The following is a 20358-nucleotide window of genomic DNA, read 5'->3' on the forward strand; positions in this document are numbered from 1 at the left end:
AACTACTAATCCAGCGCTTCGCGGCTTGACTATGGGAGAGCGGACGGGATCCCGTATTTTCCGCGAGCTGTGGTCGTATGTATCTATTGAAGCACAATTACGTCTTATATCCTATCTATTCGACTGCTAACCACTCTACTGGTCAAGCACCTCAAATCATAACGCGCAATGCGGTGGGGTAGATGAGGGTCTTTTGAAAAGGGCCATGAAAGATGAAGCTGTAAGCAGAAGTCTCTATAGGGCACAATACACCATTATCGAACGTGTAGAGATGGTTGCCAATCGCGTATATATCCTTTCGATTGGCCTGATAAAGTGCTATTTCCAACGAGATCTGGTGGTGTTGCTCATATAAGCTCAATGGAGTGAATGCATATTGTTGTTAAGGCATCAGGAATGGAATAGGGACCGTGTGCGTTCTGGAAATTTTTGCAACGTCGCAAAGTTCTTTTAGATGAAATCATCCGGTTTTGTATGCTTGTTGTACCTTGCTATAGTCCCAATATCATCAGGACTACTGCCGCTTCAACAAGAACATCAGATATAATGCCTGATGATGTCCCTTTTGACTCGCGCTGGAGTCTTCTTCTCAACCAGGTGATGATCAACAAGGTTTACCTCACTGCATACGATGTAAGTCGAATTGCCGTAGGGAGGACTTAAGAAATAATGGGGGACTTACACTCGATATGCCTGGAAGGAGCAAGGACTAACGCAGAAGAGATGTGGAGATGTAAGCCTTCCATGAAACCTCCTCAAAGTGGTACTACTTCTGCTTGACTTCACGTTTCATTGTTTGATGTGATAGGTCCGTGCTACTCCCATTACCACCTGTTTTGAAACAAGACTCGCATCACAGTGGTCTGCGCAGAAGTTCCATGAGTCAGCGAATAGCTTCCACTAGCAACAATACAAGTGTCACTATACTTACCTTACTATCAATAGAAACATAAGCCTCAGCTTCCATGTTGAAAAGCTATGTTTCAAGTGAGCGGCAAATCGGATGCGATAAGCCAATAGTCAGCTATCGCAGATCAACCCCATATACCCGGATCTGGCTTCATCTTTCGGACCGTGCAGCTTGATCTAAGTCCTACATAGCCAATATACAAGTGCCAGCAGACATCAGCTTACTTTCCGAGGAATAGCCTATGGAAACGCAAGATATATCCACAGTCAGAACGTGGAAGAACTTTCGCATCAGAGGAGGAACTTAATGAGTGAACCCGAACTTCCAAGACCTTTCCAGGGCTGTAGTTCAGTGGCAGTCAAGGAATGCCTCGGGACTTATCATTCAAGGTAATATGATGTAGTGTCGCCAAGTCAAATGGGTCAAGTCTTTTGTAGCTCATGCCCAGCTCTGTCCAACAGCAAAAGGTATAAGAAGTCCGGCTATCCTCACCTTGAATTTTGTTTTCCTTCCACCATCAAATTCAACCCCCTCATCACAATTTTCAGTTCCAAGTCTCAGCTTCTATAACCACCAAATTCAATTTCACCTTCATCATGCTTTCCAAAACATTCTTCATGACCCTTCTTGCCCTTGGCGTTTCCGCCGCACCTCTTGATGCTGAAGTGCAAAAGGACAATCTCGACAAACGCTGCGATTGGAACGACCTGCACGGCCAGATTTCCTGGTGAGAGGATTACAGGCCTTAGTTCAAGTATGCTAGCTAACAGTAATTCTTAAGCGGTTACTTCAGTGTCATCATGTCGTTTGATGACATTAAAGTTCGGGGCGATGGATGGTCCGAGAAGTTTAAAATCGACTGCAGCAGAGAGTGGTCATCTCTCAGCATCCCCCGGCTGCCTTGGACTATTGAATTTCACCCGGGCAATGCCTGCGACGGAACGAACTATGATAACATGTGGATCAAGTACGCCGATACCACTTTGGATATCCCGAGCGACACGCGCTGTGGAGCTGTCGGTAAAAACAACGTCCTTCGCAGGTGCATCATCGCCGATAAGAAATGAGGCTTTGACACAGCCAGTCCAGGTCATCCTGGAAGCCAGCAATGCAACAAAGGACAGTTAGGATGTTGTGGGTATGGATATGTCGCCTGGTTGCTTATGTGCCTGTCACTCCTTAAATGAGGATGCTCTTATCCTTTTACTTGTCACTCGTTTCTATTGAGATACTTTCGTAACACAAACTAGTATTCAAATCATCCTTCGTCTCGCTCTGTCAATACAGTGTCAATTTCTTAGTATTACGGAACTACAACATGCTTCAGTCTCTTAGCTTTGACTCATCCACTTGGAGAGTCTTCATAACGCCGTGCTTTAGCTCCTTAAAACTCTGCTTCTTCTCCCTTTCCAGAATCTCCAATCTGGACTTCCTCATAGCTTTGGCAACATCTCCCCAACCAAGATACTCCTGGCCTGCGATATCTCCCATCTTCTCTTCCACTTTCACGTCAACGAGTTTACCACCACGTTTTCGAACAATACCATCAATAATGACAGTGTCCACGTTACTGATGCTGCTGTGAAGAACGATAGCAGCCACTGGGTCCTGTTCCGCTGCGCAAAGAAGCTCGGGCGTGTTTGCATCGAAGATGACTAGGTCAGCTAGTTTCCCTTCCATGATGCTTCCAAGCTCATCTTGTCTTCCGATTGCTCTGGCACCTTGGATCGTGCCGAGATTGAAGGCATCTTGGACTGTATTGGAGATGTGTCCAGGAGCTACTTCCTGATCGATGAGTCTCTGGTTATGCTTCGCCCGTGCTGCTTGCAAGGCTAGCCTCATCTCATACACGATGCTGGAAGCTTGGTTGCTGTGACAGTCAATGCCCAAACTTGACTGGGCTTGAGCAGTGGGGTAGTCACTACTGAGACACATGGGATCTCCCAAACCCATCTGCATCTCTGTAGAAGGTGTGCTACTGATGTGTGCTCCTGTATCAGCTATAGCTTTAATACTCTCAGCGGGATACCCATTAGCATGACTGACGATCATCCGATGGTCCAACAACCCTTGGTTCTTAACCTGCTGGATAACATCATTCATGTTCATCTGATGGTTTCGAACAGCATGGGTAGTAGCTAGTTCCATACCGACGTCTCGAGCACGCTGAAAGATGTCTTGGACAACTTGCTCGGGTAGGAACCAGAGATCAAAGGCTAGACCCATCGTTACTCTACCATCTCCGAAGGGTGCTTTGGTGCCGAGGTCCTGAATCTCTTGAAGAGTCCAAGATGCGATCAGTTCTGAGTTCATTTCGAATGGAGACCAGGATCCGACGCGGATTGTTGGACAGTAGCCATAGACACTGCGTAGACCTGAGGAGACGGTAGCTGAGATGGCAGTAGATGCTAAAGACAATAAATCAGTTCTGACAACAGTTTATGACATAAACTTAGTCACTTACCAGCCCCTTCAAAAGTGTTCACATGGGAATGATCAACAACGGTCGTAGTGCCAGCATTGATCGCCTCAAAGCAACCCCCAAGTTGACCCCAGTAAAGGTCCTCCCTGGTATAGTTCGATGCCTGCACAGCTCCTGAAGGCATGTAGTCAAGAAGAAGTTGATTTGCATGTCTTCCCTTGAGTTGAGTTTGCCAGAGGTGGTGATGGGTGTCAATGAAGCCGGGCGAGATAATCTTGTAGTCACACTCGATCACCTCCGCCCCGGCGACATTGTCAATGTTTGAGGCTACCTTGACAATGCGGTTGTTCTCGATGAGAATATCGCGCTGGAGAGCTTCAACATTGTCGCTTTCATCGTGGATGAGGACAGTGCCGCCTCGGAGCAGGAGACGGCGTGCAGAGGTGCCGTTAACGGATGCTTGCATTCTGATAAGTTGTATAATAAGTCTTGTAAGTATGAGACATGAGTTGCTTTCCGAGATTATAAGAGAGGTGTGGGAGGTTGGTTATATACAGTCAATGACGCTATGGCGTTACAATCGCACTTCGTATACCAAACACTCGCTTGACGCCGTGGAGTTATCCCACGGACCTCATCGCGACGAAGTAATCCCGAATGATCGCTCGCTACTTCGGGTGATCGACAAACAAAACGGGCGCTGGTAAGCAGCGATACCTTTTTTGGTGAGATCTGGTCTGTTGGTGATTTATAATAAGGTTTCGCTGTGCAGTCGGTGTCGGAATTACAGTTACTAAGTCCGCCGGTTCGGCACCGGACTTGACGACCATCCAGATTGGTGGTCAGTTGGCAGTTGCACGCTCATTGGACTTTATGTCTGAATAAACTTCTAATTATTGACTGAGCTGATAAGGGGGGCTTACATTGAGTGGTTACCATTCAGGCGCTGTCCTCCCAGCGATAAGAAACTCTATCAGGTGAAGATGGACTGGGCTGGCACTGCGATTACGGCTACCGTCTTACTCTACAAGACGACTGGATGAACGAGAACGGCTATTAGGCTGGTACGAGGAACAAGGAAGCATTTCAATTGTTGAAAGTGATTGTTTTTATTACACTATCGTAAGACAGACCTGTAACCTATGGGACTGTTGAAACCCAGGACGCCTGTAGATTTCGCCCAAAGTCTAAAACTCCAAACAAGACTTGGCCATGAAAAAGAAAACATCAAACAGACGGTATGATAGGATATTCTCTGACCAGAAACACCCTTTTCGGCTTACACGGAGCCCTTCTTGGCTTACGCGGAGCCGTCATAGATGGGAGCCCATCGTCGGTTGGCGGCTTCTCTCGCCTTCCTGTAGATGTTAGTATCATCCGCCTATATGGTGGACGGTTCAGTATACTTACTTGAGGTCCTCGTACTTCTCGGCGGTATACATGACGGGGGCGGGGCCCTCGGTTGTCTTCTCGTAGGGAGTGAAGCTGAGCTGGCTAACATTACGGCGCTTGACCTTGCTGCTAGTCTGGCTGCTGCTTGAGGATGATCCGCAACACATGATGAATGTAGAGTGAAGGGTGGTTTGTTGTTTGAGTGGTTTGAAAGTTGAGTTGTGTATGACAAGATGTCGAAGATGAGCGTGAGATTGTTTAGGATGGAAAAAGAAAAAAAGGAGGAAGAAGAGACGGGGTGATATCTTTATATAGAGATTCATTCGGAATTGAGGGCATTCTGAAAAGTCTGCTACTTGCGACGAGATTGAATCAAAGTTTGGAGTTGGCGATTTGCGTGCGTTCTTCTCGAACTTTGAAGATTAGACTTCATACCGAACAGGCATCTTGCTCACCTGGAATTGAGAGCAGAGATACTCATGGACTAAAAGATTATTGGCCATAATATGTCAGAGTCGAGAGTCCTGTTTAAAGTCATGTCACAACTCACTTCACATACACCAGATCTCCAGAGAAGAATCATGTTAGCTTTTTGAGAAGAGGTGGTATGTATTCTACTTGACTATGTCTTGTAATCTGAGTTCAATACATGCAATAGCTCCTATATCGATTTGTTCAAACGCTCCATTTCATGTATCTGTGTGCAGTGCTAGAACTTTATTCTGTTGACTCTTCTTTTTCCACTTTGGAGCTTAACAGTATAAGGCATCGAGCAAACTATGCAACAGAGTTGAAGGGCAGCATCTTCTATGTCCGCATTTCTAGTCAACCAGAGTTCGTAAAAGTTGGTTTTCGGAATTGAGTTGATTAATGAATACTTCTGCGTAGATAAATGTGCGCTTAATCTTACTTCCAGCCCGGCGAAATCGTATAACAGTAGTTCAAGATTATTGCCGCTGTACTACTCTTGTGCGTTCGGGATCAAGGTTTTCATCAACAATTACAATATCGAATCGTCCTAACTTCAACTGGTGCACGGGGACCACTTACTGCTCTTCGCTGAGAAGTGTTATATCCTACATCGAACACTCATTGGGGCGAACATCTCGGAGTTCACTGTCACTTAAAATGGTTATAGTTTATAGACCTATCTAGGACACAAGCCGGCCAACATCAGACCGGTGATCTTGATGCAGCCTATGGAAGTAAATCCCGCCCAGAGAGTTTCTCTAGTCGCCTCTTTAGTCGTTTCTCTTCTACTCTCCGCAGCTCTGTAACTCTTATGGTTGTTTTGGTATAAGGTTCTGAAGGTGATTATTGTAAGCATGAACTTTCCATCCTGCTGTTCACAACCGACTCATACCAGCCAACAAGACTTTATTGTGCAAGCCCACTGTAAGAGGAACCCGATCGAATCATCGTTGGCTGGAGTACAGGGTCTTATACTTATAAAACAGCCTTCGACAGGGCTTCCAATATGGAATGACCACACTCTAACAGTGTCTCTTGAGAACAGCTCTCGGTCGCAATATTAAATTTTTTGAGACAATCCAATGTCAAAGCGACTCGAGGATTGGCGGAAATAAGATGAGTGTATTAGGTAGTTGCTTGGACTTCATGATAGAGTTAATCACAAATTCAAATGAGACGCTTTGATGTAAATGAACAAATAAATTTTCAAGGCTATGCTATGTTCGCTTGGTATGGTATATGCTTAGTCTATAATTTGTGAAAGAACGCCAAAAGAAAACCCGGCTCATGACTCATGTACATCTATCCTGTTCGGAGCTAGATGTCGATCCCATATTGTAATAAATTGAGAATGATCATCCCTACTTTACAGAGCGGAATTGTCACCGCAGCTGAAAGTACCGTTGACATTATCGCCGGTAGCGAAGATCTCAAGCATCTCGGTCAAGGAAGCCCAGAGACCAGCACCGTTGAGGAAGAAGGCGAACATGATGATACAGACATTGAGAACGAAGAAAGCAATGTTCTTTCCGCCCTGGAAGTGGATGTCCTTGCGAGACACGATGTAGAAGACACCACTCATACCGAAGGAGAACCAGGCGTAGGTGGTAGCGGACTGGATCGAGACAATAGAGTCGAAGATAGGGATGGCATTGGCGAGGATGAAGGAGATGATCCAGAAGAGAGTGGTGCAGATCATCCAGGCAGCCCATGAGCGGATGCTGTTAGAGGTGATCTCGTGAGTGGCCTTCATCTGCTTCATGGCGACGATGAACATGTACTTGACACCGACGTGACCGTTGGCAAGGGCACCAGTCAAGATAGCGGGGAGGACAACTCCGTAAGCAGCCTTGGCGTAGATGTGGGGAGCGGAACCAAGAGCGGGAGAAGTCGTGTACTCGCCGGCGAGACAGTAGATACCGGTGGCAAGCATGGAGTAGAAAGCAGTGGTAAGGCAGATCAACCAGGTAAGAGAGAAGGGGAAATCCTTGCGAGGATCCTTCATCTCAGCCATGTAAGAGACGTAAGAGTGGTTGCCAGCATAGGCGAAAACGATCTTGAGGACGGCGTTGAAGATGTTGCGGAAGCCAGGGTTGTTGAAGGCCTTGATCTCAGGGGTCCAACCCTCGGGGGCCTTGACAGGGTTGGCAAATCCAAGACTGATCATGACGATGAGGACGGCGCCGACGAGGGAGATAACGGTAGGAGGGCCGCTGCGAGAGATGAACTTGACAGTTCGAGGAATGCAAAGGAGGTATGAAATGACAGCGGCGACAGCCATGAAACCGACAGTGCAGATGGAGTGCTCGGTCATGGTGTTGAAGGCAATTGAGATGGTGACGATAGCAGAAGAGCAGAACATGATGACCTGGATGAGGAATCCAATGGCCACGATGATTTGCCAGGGTCGACCACCAGCAGCCTTGGCCAGATCAATGATGTGCACACATTGAGGATGGAGGATAGAGTAGCGGTACAGCTCAAAGCCGGTGTACCAGGCCAAAATAGCAGATCCGAAAAGAGTGATGAAACCAGGGACAAGACCGAGAGTCGCGAAAGCACTGGGAAGACCCAGAGCGCCGATACCGAATTGGTTGGTGAGGAGAGCAAAGATGGTACCCCATCGGGTCATGGTCCTGTAGCTCTTTCCATCCTCACCCTCGAAGATGTTTCCGATCTCGTCGGTTGTCTCGCCTTTGGGGACTTCGCCGTCTGAACCGGATGCTGAGTCGTGCTCGTACTTGGGAGGAGGGTTTGAGGTGGAAGGCTCCATCTTGAGAGGTTCCTGTTTTCCTTTCTCGGCTTCGCTGGCCATATTTGTTGTAGGGTCTGTTGTGGCTGACATTGTGAAGTTGTGGTGGTTGTGATGAGGCGAGATGAGAAGAGAGTAGAGAGACTAAGAAATTCTTGTTAGTCCCAACGAGATCTTTTTCAAGTGCGTGCTTTTGGTGGTTTGGGTCTGGGTCTGGACTGGTAGTGGGGGTCGGTCCGGCGAGTCTTGGCAGCGGAAGCGGTACAGAATAATTATGGGCTGGGTAAAATTTGATGAAGTCATATGCAACTATGATGTATGTTTTTCTCTCCCATAGAAAAAAGACCGAAGTAGAAGGGTTTGTTGTTTCATGCGTACGTATGCGCTGCTAGACATGTTGTCTTGCATGTTGCAGAACCGAAGGGACTAAACAGGAAAAAACAGGGTTCAGAGCAGACGGTACTTACGTTGAGGAGGAGGGTCTGGTCTAGTCACAGAAGGTATGGTCTATGCAAGATGATCTGCAGATACGAGTATAGGTAGTCACAGACTACGCTGGGGTATTTGAGAGAAGAGATGGGAATGGAACGGGAAATAGAAATGGAAGAAAGAGTAGAGTAATCGAGAAACCGTCAGAAACGTGAATGGGGACAGATGGGCTGGGTTTAAATATCTCAACAATTGACGCTGGAGACGCCGAGAAGTTTTTGTACATCTGGAACGTTAGCTGGGTATGGATTAGACTAGACTAGCTAACGAACATGTACAGAGTACATACAGGCATAGCCTCACTTTGCTGTCTAGCAAGAGTACCTGACCTCAGGGATCGCTCCCCATGGGGGCTGCACAAGGCCAGTGGAGGGTGATGCTGGTTTGAGGCTGAGGCTACGTCATAGATGCAAAACAACACTAGACTGTACTCGACTCGGGAGTAGCAGAGGAAGGGTGGCCGGTCACGCCGTGCGGGAATTTAGTTTGTCTGCGTGTCGTGTCGTTTCCGTTGGACGAGAAAATTAAGGGTCGTTGCCAAGCTCTGAATAGGGTCATGTCATAGTGGGCTTTCCCAAACCTTGAACCACCTAAAAGTGGATATTGGTACAAGCGGTAGGATACGGAAAACAGGAGTAGAAAAGATGGGTCGATGGGATACGTTTATTACGTATTGATTATTACGGTACCTGACAAGACGTTGTAATACGTGGTAATTCGCCTTCCCACACGCACTTTTGGTCATATCCCGACATATCTCCTACTCCTGTACTCCATAGGAATGAGGTCAAGCTGAGGTTGAGGTTATGATAAACTTCCCTCCTTTATTTACGGAACAGGAAACTCAAGAGCCGCTAGCGTGATGTGATGCAGGGAACGCTATTCTCGGGAAGAAACCGATCCCAGCAGGAACAAGAACAAGCGGCGTCTTTTTCCTTCGCCCTCGGCACGTCTTTCTCTCTAGTTACTCCGAGACAGCAAAGAATTTCTGAATTAGAGGGTATGATTGGTCCGCGGAACATTCTTTACGGTCTTCCATATCCACACTGCCGGGTTAAAAACTGTAAAGGTAATGCCCAAATACGGCAAAAGGTAAGAGTACGTATCTCTAATTACCGTAGATGGAACGGTGAGCACGGGTTAGACCGCCTTTGCCGCCGCCTCATTTTTTTCTTCCTCTCTAATTTTTCTGCCCTCGATACGGACCAGTGTTGCATCCTGGGAGCATCAGGGCATATCGTTGTTAATTGACAAATTGATTCAATTTTCATTCGCCATCGGTTACCGTCGCCTCATATTAGGTCTAGACTGTCTACTCTATTCGGTGAAAAAGCGTGACCCTATTATGTGGATATCATCAAGATGGGACTGAATGGGACTAAAAAGGCCAGATGACCATCAGCAAGTCCAGATTCAGACGCGTAAACAATGATAATGCCTCAAACTGGATGCAATAGAATGGCCCAGATTGATTGATAGACAAGAAATATACTGGGCCAGAGAGACCCAGACCTGATGATGGGCAAGTTTGACCGAAGTGCCTGAGATCACAGGCGGGTATTCTTTCTCTTTCTCCTATTCTGTTGGTCTCCGTAATAAACTCTATGCTGATCAGAACAGGAACAGGAACACGGACTTATGCCTTGGCCCTCATCATCGTTTCGCCTAAAAGAATCCTGGACTGGACTTGACCTGACGCAAGGTGGCTGGAATTGAAAGGGAATTAAACGGGTGAAGAGTCTTAGTGACAGAATACTTGGACCAGCCTGCCGCGACAATTGCCGTGGCGAATTAAAGAACCTTTTTAGGTGAGGCTCTTGCCTTAGTCCGTTGATTTGCCGCGCAGCCGCGGGAGCACCGACGGATTCGTCTGATGGACCGTCGTCTCTCATTTGATGAGACGGAAAGTAAAAGTGAGACGGTATTTGCGCTGACTCGTACACCGTATCCCAGGTAGGAATAGCGCCGGACTGCATGACGGACCCTAGCGTATGGGTCTCTGTCAGAAAAATAAAGAGGCACTAGTTCGACCAATACTGGTGAGACTCTGAGTGGGTATTTCTGTCGCTTACTAGCCTCAGTGAGCTCATTTGCTGTGGCGTGGTCTCAGATTACGTTATGGTAATTCAACTCAGGATTTTGATCCATGAAACAGAAACATTCTGCTATGATGAAAAATGAAAATGAAGATGCGCAAAAAGTGAAACTTGGCTAAACAGCGTTGCTTACACGTAACGTCTTCCTTTGATTCAGGTTTCTGTTTCTGGCCCGAACTTGAACAGCTCCTATCACGGCCCGTCGCGTCTACAGCACGCGATATAATTTTATGGAGGCTTTCGGTGGAACCCTTACCCTGTACCCCAGACTTGGAATGCAATGTCTGCAGCTTGGCTACCGAATACGGAACTGAGGTGACTGGACATTTCACGGGAATAAGAAGCGAAATTAAAACGTTGGAATAGGGTAGATTGCCAGATTGTGGCGTGAGCTTGACTTCAGCGGCAATACTTTCGGTACAGTACTGTAGCTTGCTTTCGTTAAGCATGAGAACATTATGCCAATCAGATCATTGACAAGTTCTTTACAGGCATGATCCTAGACTACCTGCCCTTTGAAGCTTTACGCCCTTGAGGCATCAATCTCACCGTACAGCTTCACTTTTGTTTCTTAGCCGCCGCTGCAGAAACTCCACCAAGATGACAACGTTGCTTGTTACGGGATACCCAATCGACTGGTATTTCCTTTCTCAGGGTCCTCTATGCTGGTCATTTGATACTCACCTACAGATAACCCCCATCCTGGTCGTGGTCACGCACGTTTCTCAACAGTTTGGATGGATGTGATATGTCTCATAAATCATTCGCCTACTGTATAAATGGGTACAATCAAGGATTCCCCGAGGGGAAGCACGTCCTTTGAGGCATTTAAATCGAAATTGTGAGCATCCCAGACAGTACCCAGTTGCATACCGTTTCCTCCGTACGTCAGCCATTCATGAATGACATCCCCAGACTTCAATTGAAACCACTAGAATGAGGAGAACACGGGGAAATACTCCACCGCATCCTCGATTCAGATCTTAATTCTCGGTGTTCGGGGTTCAATAACCTTCACGCGCCAAGTGGTACTATACGAGTATATGTACGATAGACTCGGGTAAAGTTTCTAGGTGATCGGCGTGGAGAGATAAGCGCGGGAAGGGGGCTTGGAAAGTGGGTCGGCTGTCTGATCAACTTCTTGACACCGGAGCTGAAGCGGATGAGTTATTTTGTAGATAAGAAAGAGGCGATAGCTGAGTCTGGGGTACATGTGTACTTTTGGCAGAGCGGACGGAAGGCCCGGAGGACGGTCCGACTCAGCAACCCTACACCTGGATATATATCATCTGGCGGTTGGACGTCGACGTGGAGATTGCTTCAGATGCGACAAGGAATATGACTATCTTCAGGAGTCTTATCCCGCTGTTGGTCGAGGATGAAGCTTTGATCAAGTGATAAGAGATTTGAACCGAGGTGTCGCCATTCGCGTAGAATCTTCGATGTCGATCTTGGTGCCCAAATTACTCGCTCGAAAATTCACCGGCCTTCTGGATCAACCGCACAGTCACTCCATCGATACGGTTTCTACGGAGTCGGGACCGTTGTGGCAAGTCTTGTTCTAAAGAATCCAGGACTCTTGTCCTGACATTGTACGCATCTCAGCCGCTGCCTAGGGGACAGATTATTCGCGACGAATCTAGCAATATCTTCAAAGACGTACTCGCTTCATTGGGCTATTTGTGCTTTGTTTTTAATGCCCGGCAATCAAGGCGTACAGATTCGCTCTATAGAACCTTTGCTCTACCTTCAAAGTATCATAGACAGCGGAATCTGTCAAGATCAAGGTGCCTTCCCTCGGATACTTTGACTGACGGGTAAGAAGACCTTGGTCGTTCTCTATTCCTCACCTGCGCCAGTCTATCCAAGGACCAAATCGATACTCTCCAAGTCCAACTCATCCCACTTCTCAACCTCGACTTGTCCACTAGCAAGCCGATACGCAATCCCATCTTTCCATTCTACCCATAGAACCAAATAGGTATCCTTCGTCTGCCTCGCACTCCAAATCTTGGTCACTCCATCCTGTGTCCTGCAGTACGTCCTGATTTTACACACAGCTACCAAGTCAACAGGTAACCCTTTCTTTTCCTCAGACAGCGTTTTGGGGAAGCGAGCAAAGAAGTCTTCATTGAATAAATTCAGAAACCCAACTTCTTGTCTTTGGCTATTGTAAAGTCGCGCGTCCTTCCATTCGGCTTCCTTTTGACAGCCCCAGAGTTGAGCTTTATGCGTCTTGCAGAAGAGGTATTCTGTTTGCTCAGGCATATCGGGTACTGTTGTTTCGTCTACCGGAGTGAGAGGGAATGGATAGAACCATCCTTGTACTGGTTCGTAGCCCATCTCAGGCATATCCTTGTGCTTGAAGATAAATTTGTCGCATCCGTCAGGGAACAAGTGAGGTCCATCATCCCAGGGTGACTTTTCTGGAGCATCGTGACGCGTCCATCCTGGTGGTAATGGCCTCGTAAAGTCCTTATAGATATCCCGATTCTCGTACCATGTAGACCTTATTCTTCGCCATTTAGATCGCGGATCGGTTGGGGACTGGCTTGTGTACCATTCAGTAATGGGCGTGGTCTCTTCAATGCCTTCGCCTTCTTCCCATGGCATCATCAGCGTGGCTTCAGGCCCAACCGGCTCTATACTCCCCATCCATCCAATCCATGACCAAGACGGGAGGCCAGACGGTTTCAGTTGCATACTTTGAGGCCTTGATGAGCGAACTCGTCTTGCCAAATCTATGCTTTGGATAAACGGCTTCCAACCAAGACCGCGCTCAAAAATCATTTCTGGTATCCCGTACAAGAAACCACCTTGGAAGCGCCGACTCAGCACAGACAGAAATCCTGATATTGCAGGTAGGGCGTCTTCGCCGTAGCGAAGTTCTAGATCGTTGTACCGCGACACAAGAAGACTGAAAGAAGAATAATCAAAGAAACCGTCTAGTAGGATTTTTAACCCGCTGTCTATCGTCGCGGTTGTGAAAGGGTCCTTCTCAACTCGAACTCTCGACGCAGCCTCCTCATGCCACACACTATGTTGGCACTGCCAATGGAGCTGTCCATCATGAAAGGCAAGCTTGCGAGGCGAGAGTCTCAGCTCTTGATAGATCCAACCTCGTTCGTAGTATGGCAGCCAGATTTCTGCTTGGAACCCAATGTTGTCCTTGTGTAGAAGTTGATGGTCTCCGAAGGGGACTAGAATCTGTTTGAGCTCTCGTGGTGCTGATATTCCCTTGATGCCTGCTAGACCAGTCTTAGAATCACCGTCTGCTGCTACGACTGTGAGTATTGCGTTGGCGTAGATGGCGCCCATGAGTGATAACTCCTTAGTCGTTGAGTCGTTGTCTCCATGGGTAATGCATAGTGCATCAACCCAAAGGTATCTCTCACCGATGACGGTAGTTAAGTGCATGGCGTTTCGTATGATTGGTGAGACATACTCCGATAGGGCTGGAGTTTCCAGCGCTTGTGGCACTTGGAGCATTTCGAGCACACTATCATCGATCAAACGGCCAACGTAACCACCATATGTATAGCTCAGCGCTACATAGTCACCCTCGACAGTCCCCGGAACAAGGCACCTGCTCTCAACATCGATCAACCAGGCAGGCCTTGCCCTCCATATTCTAAGAGGATTACTGCACAAATCCCCATGTGATGAGAGACACTCATCTTTCCACTTCTCAATCACACTTAAGTCCGCCCACTCAGGGTCCAGGACGCGACCAGTACCGTATCCAGAACCTTTATCAACAAGCGCAAGACTCCAAAGATAACCGCCATAGTCAACAGTCTCATCAAGACGAACAACACCCCCACGTGAGTCAAACTCAACCCTCACTTCTCTAGACTTATCGTTTCCCTCCTCTCCATTCTTGGTGTACTCCCAAAAAGCTTCAATGAGGGGTTTGTGATTCTGACATTTTGTGGTTAGCGCTTCTTCGAAGGACCCCAAACTGATCGTGTGCTCGAATTTGTCGTCGCTAGTTAGTCTTTGCCAAATTGCCTGGCAGACTTCACAGCTGGCTACCCAGTCTGGTGTCTTGCAGGAAGACATTGCAGGAGCTTGAGCTGTTTCAGAGGCTGAGAGGATTGGATGTTCAGTGAGGGGTCGGCACCTGCACTAAGAAGACAGGGGTCGTAATGGAACGATGTACGATCAACACCAATTAGCGGTGACTAGTGAGTCATCTACATCTCCGATAGCCTACTCGAGATCGGAGAAAACAGCTCAGTTGATTTTTCTTTTCACAAGATATCCGAGTTGGAAGTCGACAGCAACTGTCTAGTACCACAATTGAGCACAACAGCCAGTCAACTCCAATGTCTAAAACGACTTGCCGCCGCAGTGCGGTATGACCGATGGTCAAGGTCAAGATGTCTTGTCTCCTCCGCATTGTGCTTTCATGATAAATGGAAGTCGATAAATCACACCATGCGTGTACTGGAGAATTGGACGAGATATATGGTGGTTAGGGAATTGATTAAGCCGATTGATTGCACATGCAATGATGCGACATTTGGACCTGAGCCCCCATTCGTCCATCAAATATACGGCGTCATCAAGTCTGTTTTCAACAGGGATAAGAGTCTTATCACATTCAATGACGTGGAGTAATTCATGCGGCTTGTCACGCAATCAGAGACCTGACAAATGTTTATCTCCTTGAGTGCATAGAATTGAGAAGCAATTTGTCAGTCTTTAACTGAGTAAAGTGCTGAGTTAATTCTGTCTTGTACATTGTCAGCGATCAGCCTCTCGATCTTCCGAAACCCCTTTACGTCTTACGTCAACCTCGATCAGGTATTGAGAACTAACATCCAACCACTCACAACAACCGCTCCTCCTCCGGACGTGGAATGGACACGTGGGTTAGCGTCCTGCGTCCACTCTATTGTCGTATTCTTTGAGCTCTTGACACTAGATAATCACCGCTATCCGTATAGCAGACGCCAATAAGGCTTCATCGTAAGACAAATCTAGGTCTATGACATATACCATTCCTTCACCGACATTCCCATGATCCAGTGGCTTGAAAGAACAATGAAACGGCCATGTAAGAAACCGGAGCATGGTCTCCGTCGATCTGACATTTTCGATCTAACCTAACCAATACCAGCTACTCTATGCGGGGTGCCGTGACGATCCCGATGGTACCTGAGCGTTAATCTCGAGGGCAATTTAGGGCTGTGAAATTAACAAAAGCAAAAGTCAATGACCAGTATAACTCCATCGACAATAGAAGCCAACGTCTATTCATGACGCTGATATGTTTACTTTTGATGTAGATCTGTTTGTTGCGGTCTGAGCTCTACGCGTAGTTGCAGTGCGACTTATGTCGTGACGTCAATGAATTCATGTCTTAGCAAACATTTCTGAGAATTGATGAAGACGATTGTGTATAAAGGGGACGACAGAGACGCTTCGAGTTATTCTTTTCCTTCATCATCACACTCACACTGTATCAATCAATCAACAACTACAACAAACCACCACTTCCAACCTTTTCTCCCAACCCAAACATCAACATGTCTGACTACAAGCCCACTGGTACAACTCCCTCAACTACATTCACTCTTCCTCCTCAAATCACTAACAATTCTTCAGAGCACGACGGTCTCCGCAAGGACGGCCAGCCCGACCAGCGCGTTGGCACTGGCGAGTTCGCCCACGGCAAGGTCGACCCTCACAAGGCCGGCGAGGAGGGCGGCAAGACCTCTGGCGATGGAAGCAGCGGCGGTCTCGGAGCCTCCAGCAGCGATGGCAGCGACTACAAGCCCACTGAGCACGATGGACTCCGCAAGGATGGAAAGCCTGACGGACGTGTCAAGGGCAACTAATTATCTTGCGAGCGTTATACCTAGCGTTATGATAAGCCAATGAATGAGAATTGTTAACACCCGAATATTTCTTTACTCTTTACGTCGTGACTGCAATGAATTGATTGATTTGGAATTATGAGTGAGTCTCTTTCCTGTCGAGTCATCGTAAGTAGTTCGTAGTGTGGTTATCTTCATCGACATAAGATGAGGGGACTCAACGTAGGTTGTGTAGGTTAGTCATTCCACAGCTAGTGTCGCTGCGAATAGGTCAATGGAAATTATTATTTGAGTGAATTTAGTTGAGGGAGTGCGAAAGCCTCCGGCCTCTTCCTCTACCGCATGCTTATCTAAACAGTTATCCAAGGCGAGCAGTGTCGTCCAGCAAGCTGCTGATGCACCTGAAAAGCAAACAATATAAAATCTGGCTATGATTCCGCATTGGTGCGACAACATACAGTAAAATTCAAATTAGAGTTGTCTTGTAGTCAAACTGCTTTATTTTGGTTCTTGTCCCAGCTGATAAGCAGTACCAAGGCGAGGAAGTTCACTCAAGCTTTGCCAAATAACGTCTATCTAAGACATACAGACTATTGAACACGAGGATATTTTTCTGGAGAAAGAATTCAGGCAAACTGTTCGGTCGATGCCCGTTCACTACGTTCTATCGTCGCCGATAACTCCTCGACTTTTCACTTGACAGCATCCATGAGACTAACATTGATCCTGGCTCCCAAGGCATGGGTCACATAACCTTTCAAATCCGACATACTCTTAAAGCTGGTTTTAGATGCTGTGTTCGCATATTGTTCATGTTAAAAAACGTCATTTGTAGGATTCGACTTCCCATCTGATAACAAGCGGCACTTGGCAAAATCCTTACGTTGGGGGATCAACCAATCAGTTACCATGTAGCTGTTGTCAAAAAAGCGCGCCCTTGATGACTATGACGTCTGACCTACACAATTCGATAACGTTGAAGTGCTCTATATATCTGGGAATAATCTCATACACTTAGCATCAATTGTCAGGGCAAAGCAAAATGGATCGCAGCTTCGATATCACAACCGGCTCTGGTGCCGCGTCCATTCACGCCGGCATTATTCCCTTGGAGCCTCTGTCCAAAACGAAGCTAAGAGGAGCCAATCTCACTCAACCACCTACCAAAAGTGATACTCTACCCGACGTCCCAGTGCTGGAAGACAACAACAGAAACAATGTCTCCAATGAAGAGCCGTCAAGCGCCCTTGGAATCTCCAAAACGAGAGGCGTCATCGTCATCATCACCCTTGCTGGCATAAGTTTCCTCAACACAATGGGCTCAGGCATTTTAATCGCTGCTCTCCCCCGCATAGCCCAAGATGTCTCCCTCTCGGAGAACCTCATCCTCTGGCCAGCAGCAGTCTACGCCCTCGCGGCGGGTTGTCTACTCCTCATCTTTGGCGCAATAGCAGACGTCATTGGCGTAAAGCTGATGTGGGTTACCGGCAGCTTTCTCTTCGTGATTTTCACATTAGCTGTTGGTTTGGCGCAGACTGGTATTCAGATTATTCTCTTCAGGACGCTACTTGGAGCTTCTATCTCGATGTGTCTTCCCACGGCGGTTAGTCTGATCGCTAATACCTTTCCAAAAGGACCTTGGAGAAATGTCGCTTTCGCAATTAATGGGATGGGGAGTCCATTGGGTTATGCGCTCGGTCTTGTGCTGGGTGGTATTTTTACCGACACTATCGGTTGGAGGTGGGCTTACTACATGTCGGCCATCATCAACTTTTGCCTATCGACCGGTGCGATATGGTCATTGCCCTCCGTTTACACTGCATCTGAGAGAAAGTGGACGACCAGATTGAGACATGAGATTGACTGGGTTGGTGCAGCCACTATGAGTGTGGCGCTCGGTATGCTGCTCTATGTTCTGGCCATGATCTCTTCATCCTACAAGAGACTCGATGACCCGGCCAACATAGTGCTTTTGACGATCGCCATTGTCTTGCTCGCTGCCTTTCCGTTCTGGATGGACTATCAAGTCAAGCATGGAAGACCGGCTCTTATCCCGAACAGTCTCTGGCGCAATCGGTCATTTACATCTGTCTGCATCGCTGTCTTTTTATGCTGGGCTTCACTCAACGGTATCGAGTACTTCACGACTCTTTAGTAAGTCCATCAATCCTGACTACACCATAGTTTGCTGACCATTCCAGCTTCCAAAAAGTCGAAGGTCTCTCAGCACTTCAAAGTTCCCTGCGATTCCTTCCTCACGTTGTCATGGGCGTAGCAGCAAACATAGTAACAGGAATTCTCATCGCCAAAGTTCAAGTGCGAACACTGGCTGTTGTATCAGCCCTAATAACGATGGTAGCCGCACCACTTATGGCTACTGTCGATGTCGGTGAAAATTACTGGCTTGCACCGTTTTGGGCCATGTTCCTTTCACCCGTTAATCCAGATGGTAAGCCCCCTCCAACCAAAGCTTGACTAATGATGCTAACTCAATTAGTGCTCTTCACCGTCTCGAATCTTGTCATCTCCGACGCTTATCCTCCCGAGATGCAGTCCCTTGCAGGCGGTGTGTTCAATGAAGTAGCGCAGTTTGGCAATTCAGTCGGTCTGGCTATCACTGCCGCTATTGCTGCGTCTGTTACGGAACACTCGGGGATTACAACCAGGGAAGAGGCGCTTATGAAGGGGTATAGAGCGGCTTTCTGGACAATCTTTGCTAGCTGTACTACTGTTACGGTTGTAGTATGGCTTGGGCTGAAGAAGGGGGGCATTGTTGGAAGGAAGCAAGACTAGTTAGTGATCGACGTGCCGGGAATGAGTTCCGAACTGGTTGTTGAAGAAGTCAACCCGAGTGGCTAGAAAGTGTTAGAATGAAGGTTGGCTTATTGAACCCTCGTAGAAGCAATCCCGGGTGAATTCCGTGACGCTCACGAGCACTTGTCCCAGCTCGATTTGAGAGCGTCTTCTCAATCTTGAAGAACCTAGTAGATTTCCGTTCTTTCATAGTAATTAAACTGACAGAAAAGTCTTTTCCACCTGTAATGCTTTCTTCAGCCTGGGTTTAGCACGTGATTCGTTTCAGATTCAACCGTCTCAGTTGGTTCTCATCTAAAAACAGTCTAGACGATCCATCCTCATCTTCTCGGCCTTATCATGTTGATCAACAAACTAAAACGGGCGGATCAGATCAGGAACTTTCTAATCCGCAGACCGAATTCTTTAAATTTCCCATTCTCCGATATCAAGATGGTTCAACCTATCATTGTCCCTAAAGCTGAAAATAAACTTCGATAGACCCTCTTTCTCAGCCCTGAAGGATCCACCGCGGAGCCGAACTTCAAATTGAGGCTTGATCTTAGAACAAGCCAGCCATCCGTCCGGGAATGAGATGGCTTGCTGTATGCAAGACCACGTTTTCTTAACAAATAAGGTCAACAGGGGCCCTTTGTCTAGAAGACGCCACTGCAGATTAATTCCAAGGATGATTTGGGTTAGTCATTAGTGGTTGGATGGTTTGAACATGATACTGCGCTAGGGAGATGCGGAACCGCACATGCAGACTCTAAGCTGGGGTGATACCAGATTTCGGGTAATGATATCGTATTCAACTTATGATGAATGACTCGTCTCCGGACAGATCTAGATATCATCAGTAATCAGGAACATTGTCTTTCAGGGCTGAGTGTAACGGCGAGAAGGAGATGTCTCATATCATCAGATCATTTTGGATGGGTTATACAGACCCTAAAGAACTTCCCCATTGCTCCGGACGCGGGCCTCATGCAGGTCCTCATCCAGTCTTGCGCGGGGTACCTTACCTTGACACAGTAGTACTCCCGAAAGGGATGAGTTTGCGACCGTGACGCCGGACGACTGGGAGATGCCCTGTAAGCAATTAGCAAAAGATCTTCACCGGTCCGTAAGCCGCTGCATAGCACTAAATCAGCCAAACTGCATCCGTAACGCCTCCTCGTGGCCCCTGAGTCTTTCCTAGCGTGCTT

General features: G+C 47.4%; 6 protein-coding genes across 6 annotated transcripts; 3 read left to right on the forward strand and 3 right to left on the reverse strand.

The window, feature by feature from the left end:
• Nucleotides 1–1506: 1506 nt before the first annotated feature.
• Nucleotides 1507–1977, forward strand: FIESC28_09184 (uncharacterized protein; the record flags this gene model as incomplete). Its single annotated transcript, XM_031163321.1, has 2 exons — nt 1507–1637; nt 1692–1977. 2 exons carry the CDS (start codon nt 1507–1509, stop codon nt 1975–1977), a joined length of 417 nt encoding a protein of 138 aa, XP_031012578.1.
• A 256-nt stretch (nt 1978–2233) lies between these two features.
• FIESC28_09185 (uncharacterized protein) lies at nt 2234–4891 on the reverse strand (the record flags this gene model as incomplete). The annotated part of the gene is made up of 4 exons (XM_031163322.1): nt 2234–3318; nt 3375–3799; nt 4637–4690; nt 4743–4891. The coding sequence occupies 4 exons, from the start codon at nt 4889–4891 to the stop codon at nt 2234–2236; spliced, it is 1713 nt and encodes a 570-aa protein (XP_031012579.1).
• A 1670-nt stretch (nt 4892–6561) lies between these two features.
• FIESC28_09186 (uncharacterized protein) lies at nt 6562–8040 on the reverse strand (the record flags this gene model as incomplete). Its single annotated transcript, XM_031163323.1, has 1 exon — nt 6562–8040. One exon carries the CDS (start codon nt 8038–8040, stop codon nt 6562–6564), a length of 1479 nt encoding a protein of 492 aa, XP_031012580.1.
• A 4352-nt stretch (nt 8041–12392) lies between these two features.
• Nucleotides 12393–14594, reverse strand: FIESC28_09187 (uncharacterized protein; the record flags this gene model as incomplete). The annotated part of the gene is made up of 1 exon (XM_031163324.1): nt 12393–14594. The coding sequence occupies one exon, from the start codon at nt 14592–14594 to the stop codon at nt 12393–12395; it is 2202 nt and encodes a 733-aa protein (XP_031012581.1).
• A 1472-nt stretch (nt 14595–16066) lies between these two features.
• FIESC28_09188 (uncharacterized protein) lies at nt 16067–16378 on the forward strand (the record flags this gene model as incomplete). Its single annotated transcript, XM_031163325.1, has 1 exon — nt 16067–16378. One exon carries the CDS (start codon nt 16067–16069, stop codon nt 16376–16378), a length of 312 nt encoding a protein of 103 aa, XP_031012582.1.
• A 1021-nt stretch (nt 16379–17399) lies between these two features.
• FIESC28_09189 (uncharacterized protein) lies at nt 17400–19150 on the forward strand (the record flags this gene model as incomplete). The annotated part of the gene is made up of 3 exons (XM_031163326.1): nt 17400–18511; nt 18559–18806; nt 18855–19150. The coding sequence occupies 3 exons, from the start codon at nt 17400–17402 to the stop codon at nt 19148–19150; spliced, it is 1656 nt and encodes a 551-aa protein (XP_031012583.1).
• Between the last annotated feature and the right edge of the window lie 1208 nt (nt 19151–20358).

Source organism: Fusarium coffeatum (assembly GCF_003316985.1).
Source record: "Fusarium coffeatum strain FIESC_28 chromosome Unknown BRIP53273_contig_232, whole genome shotgun sequence".
NCBI lineage: Eukaryota > Fungi > Ascomycota > Sordariomycetes > Hypocreales > Nectriaceae > Fusarium > Fusarium coffeatum.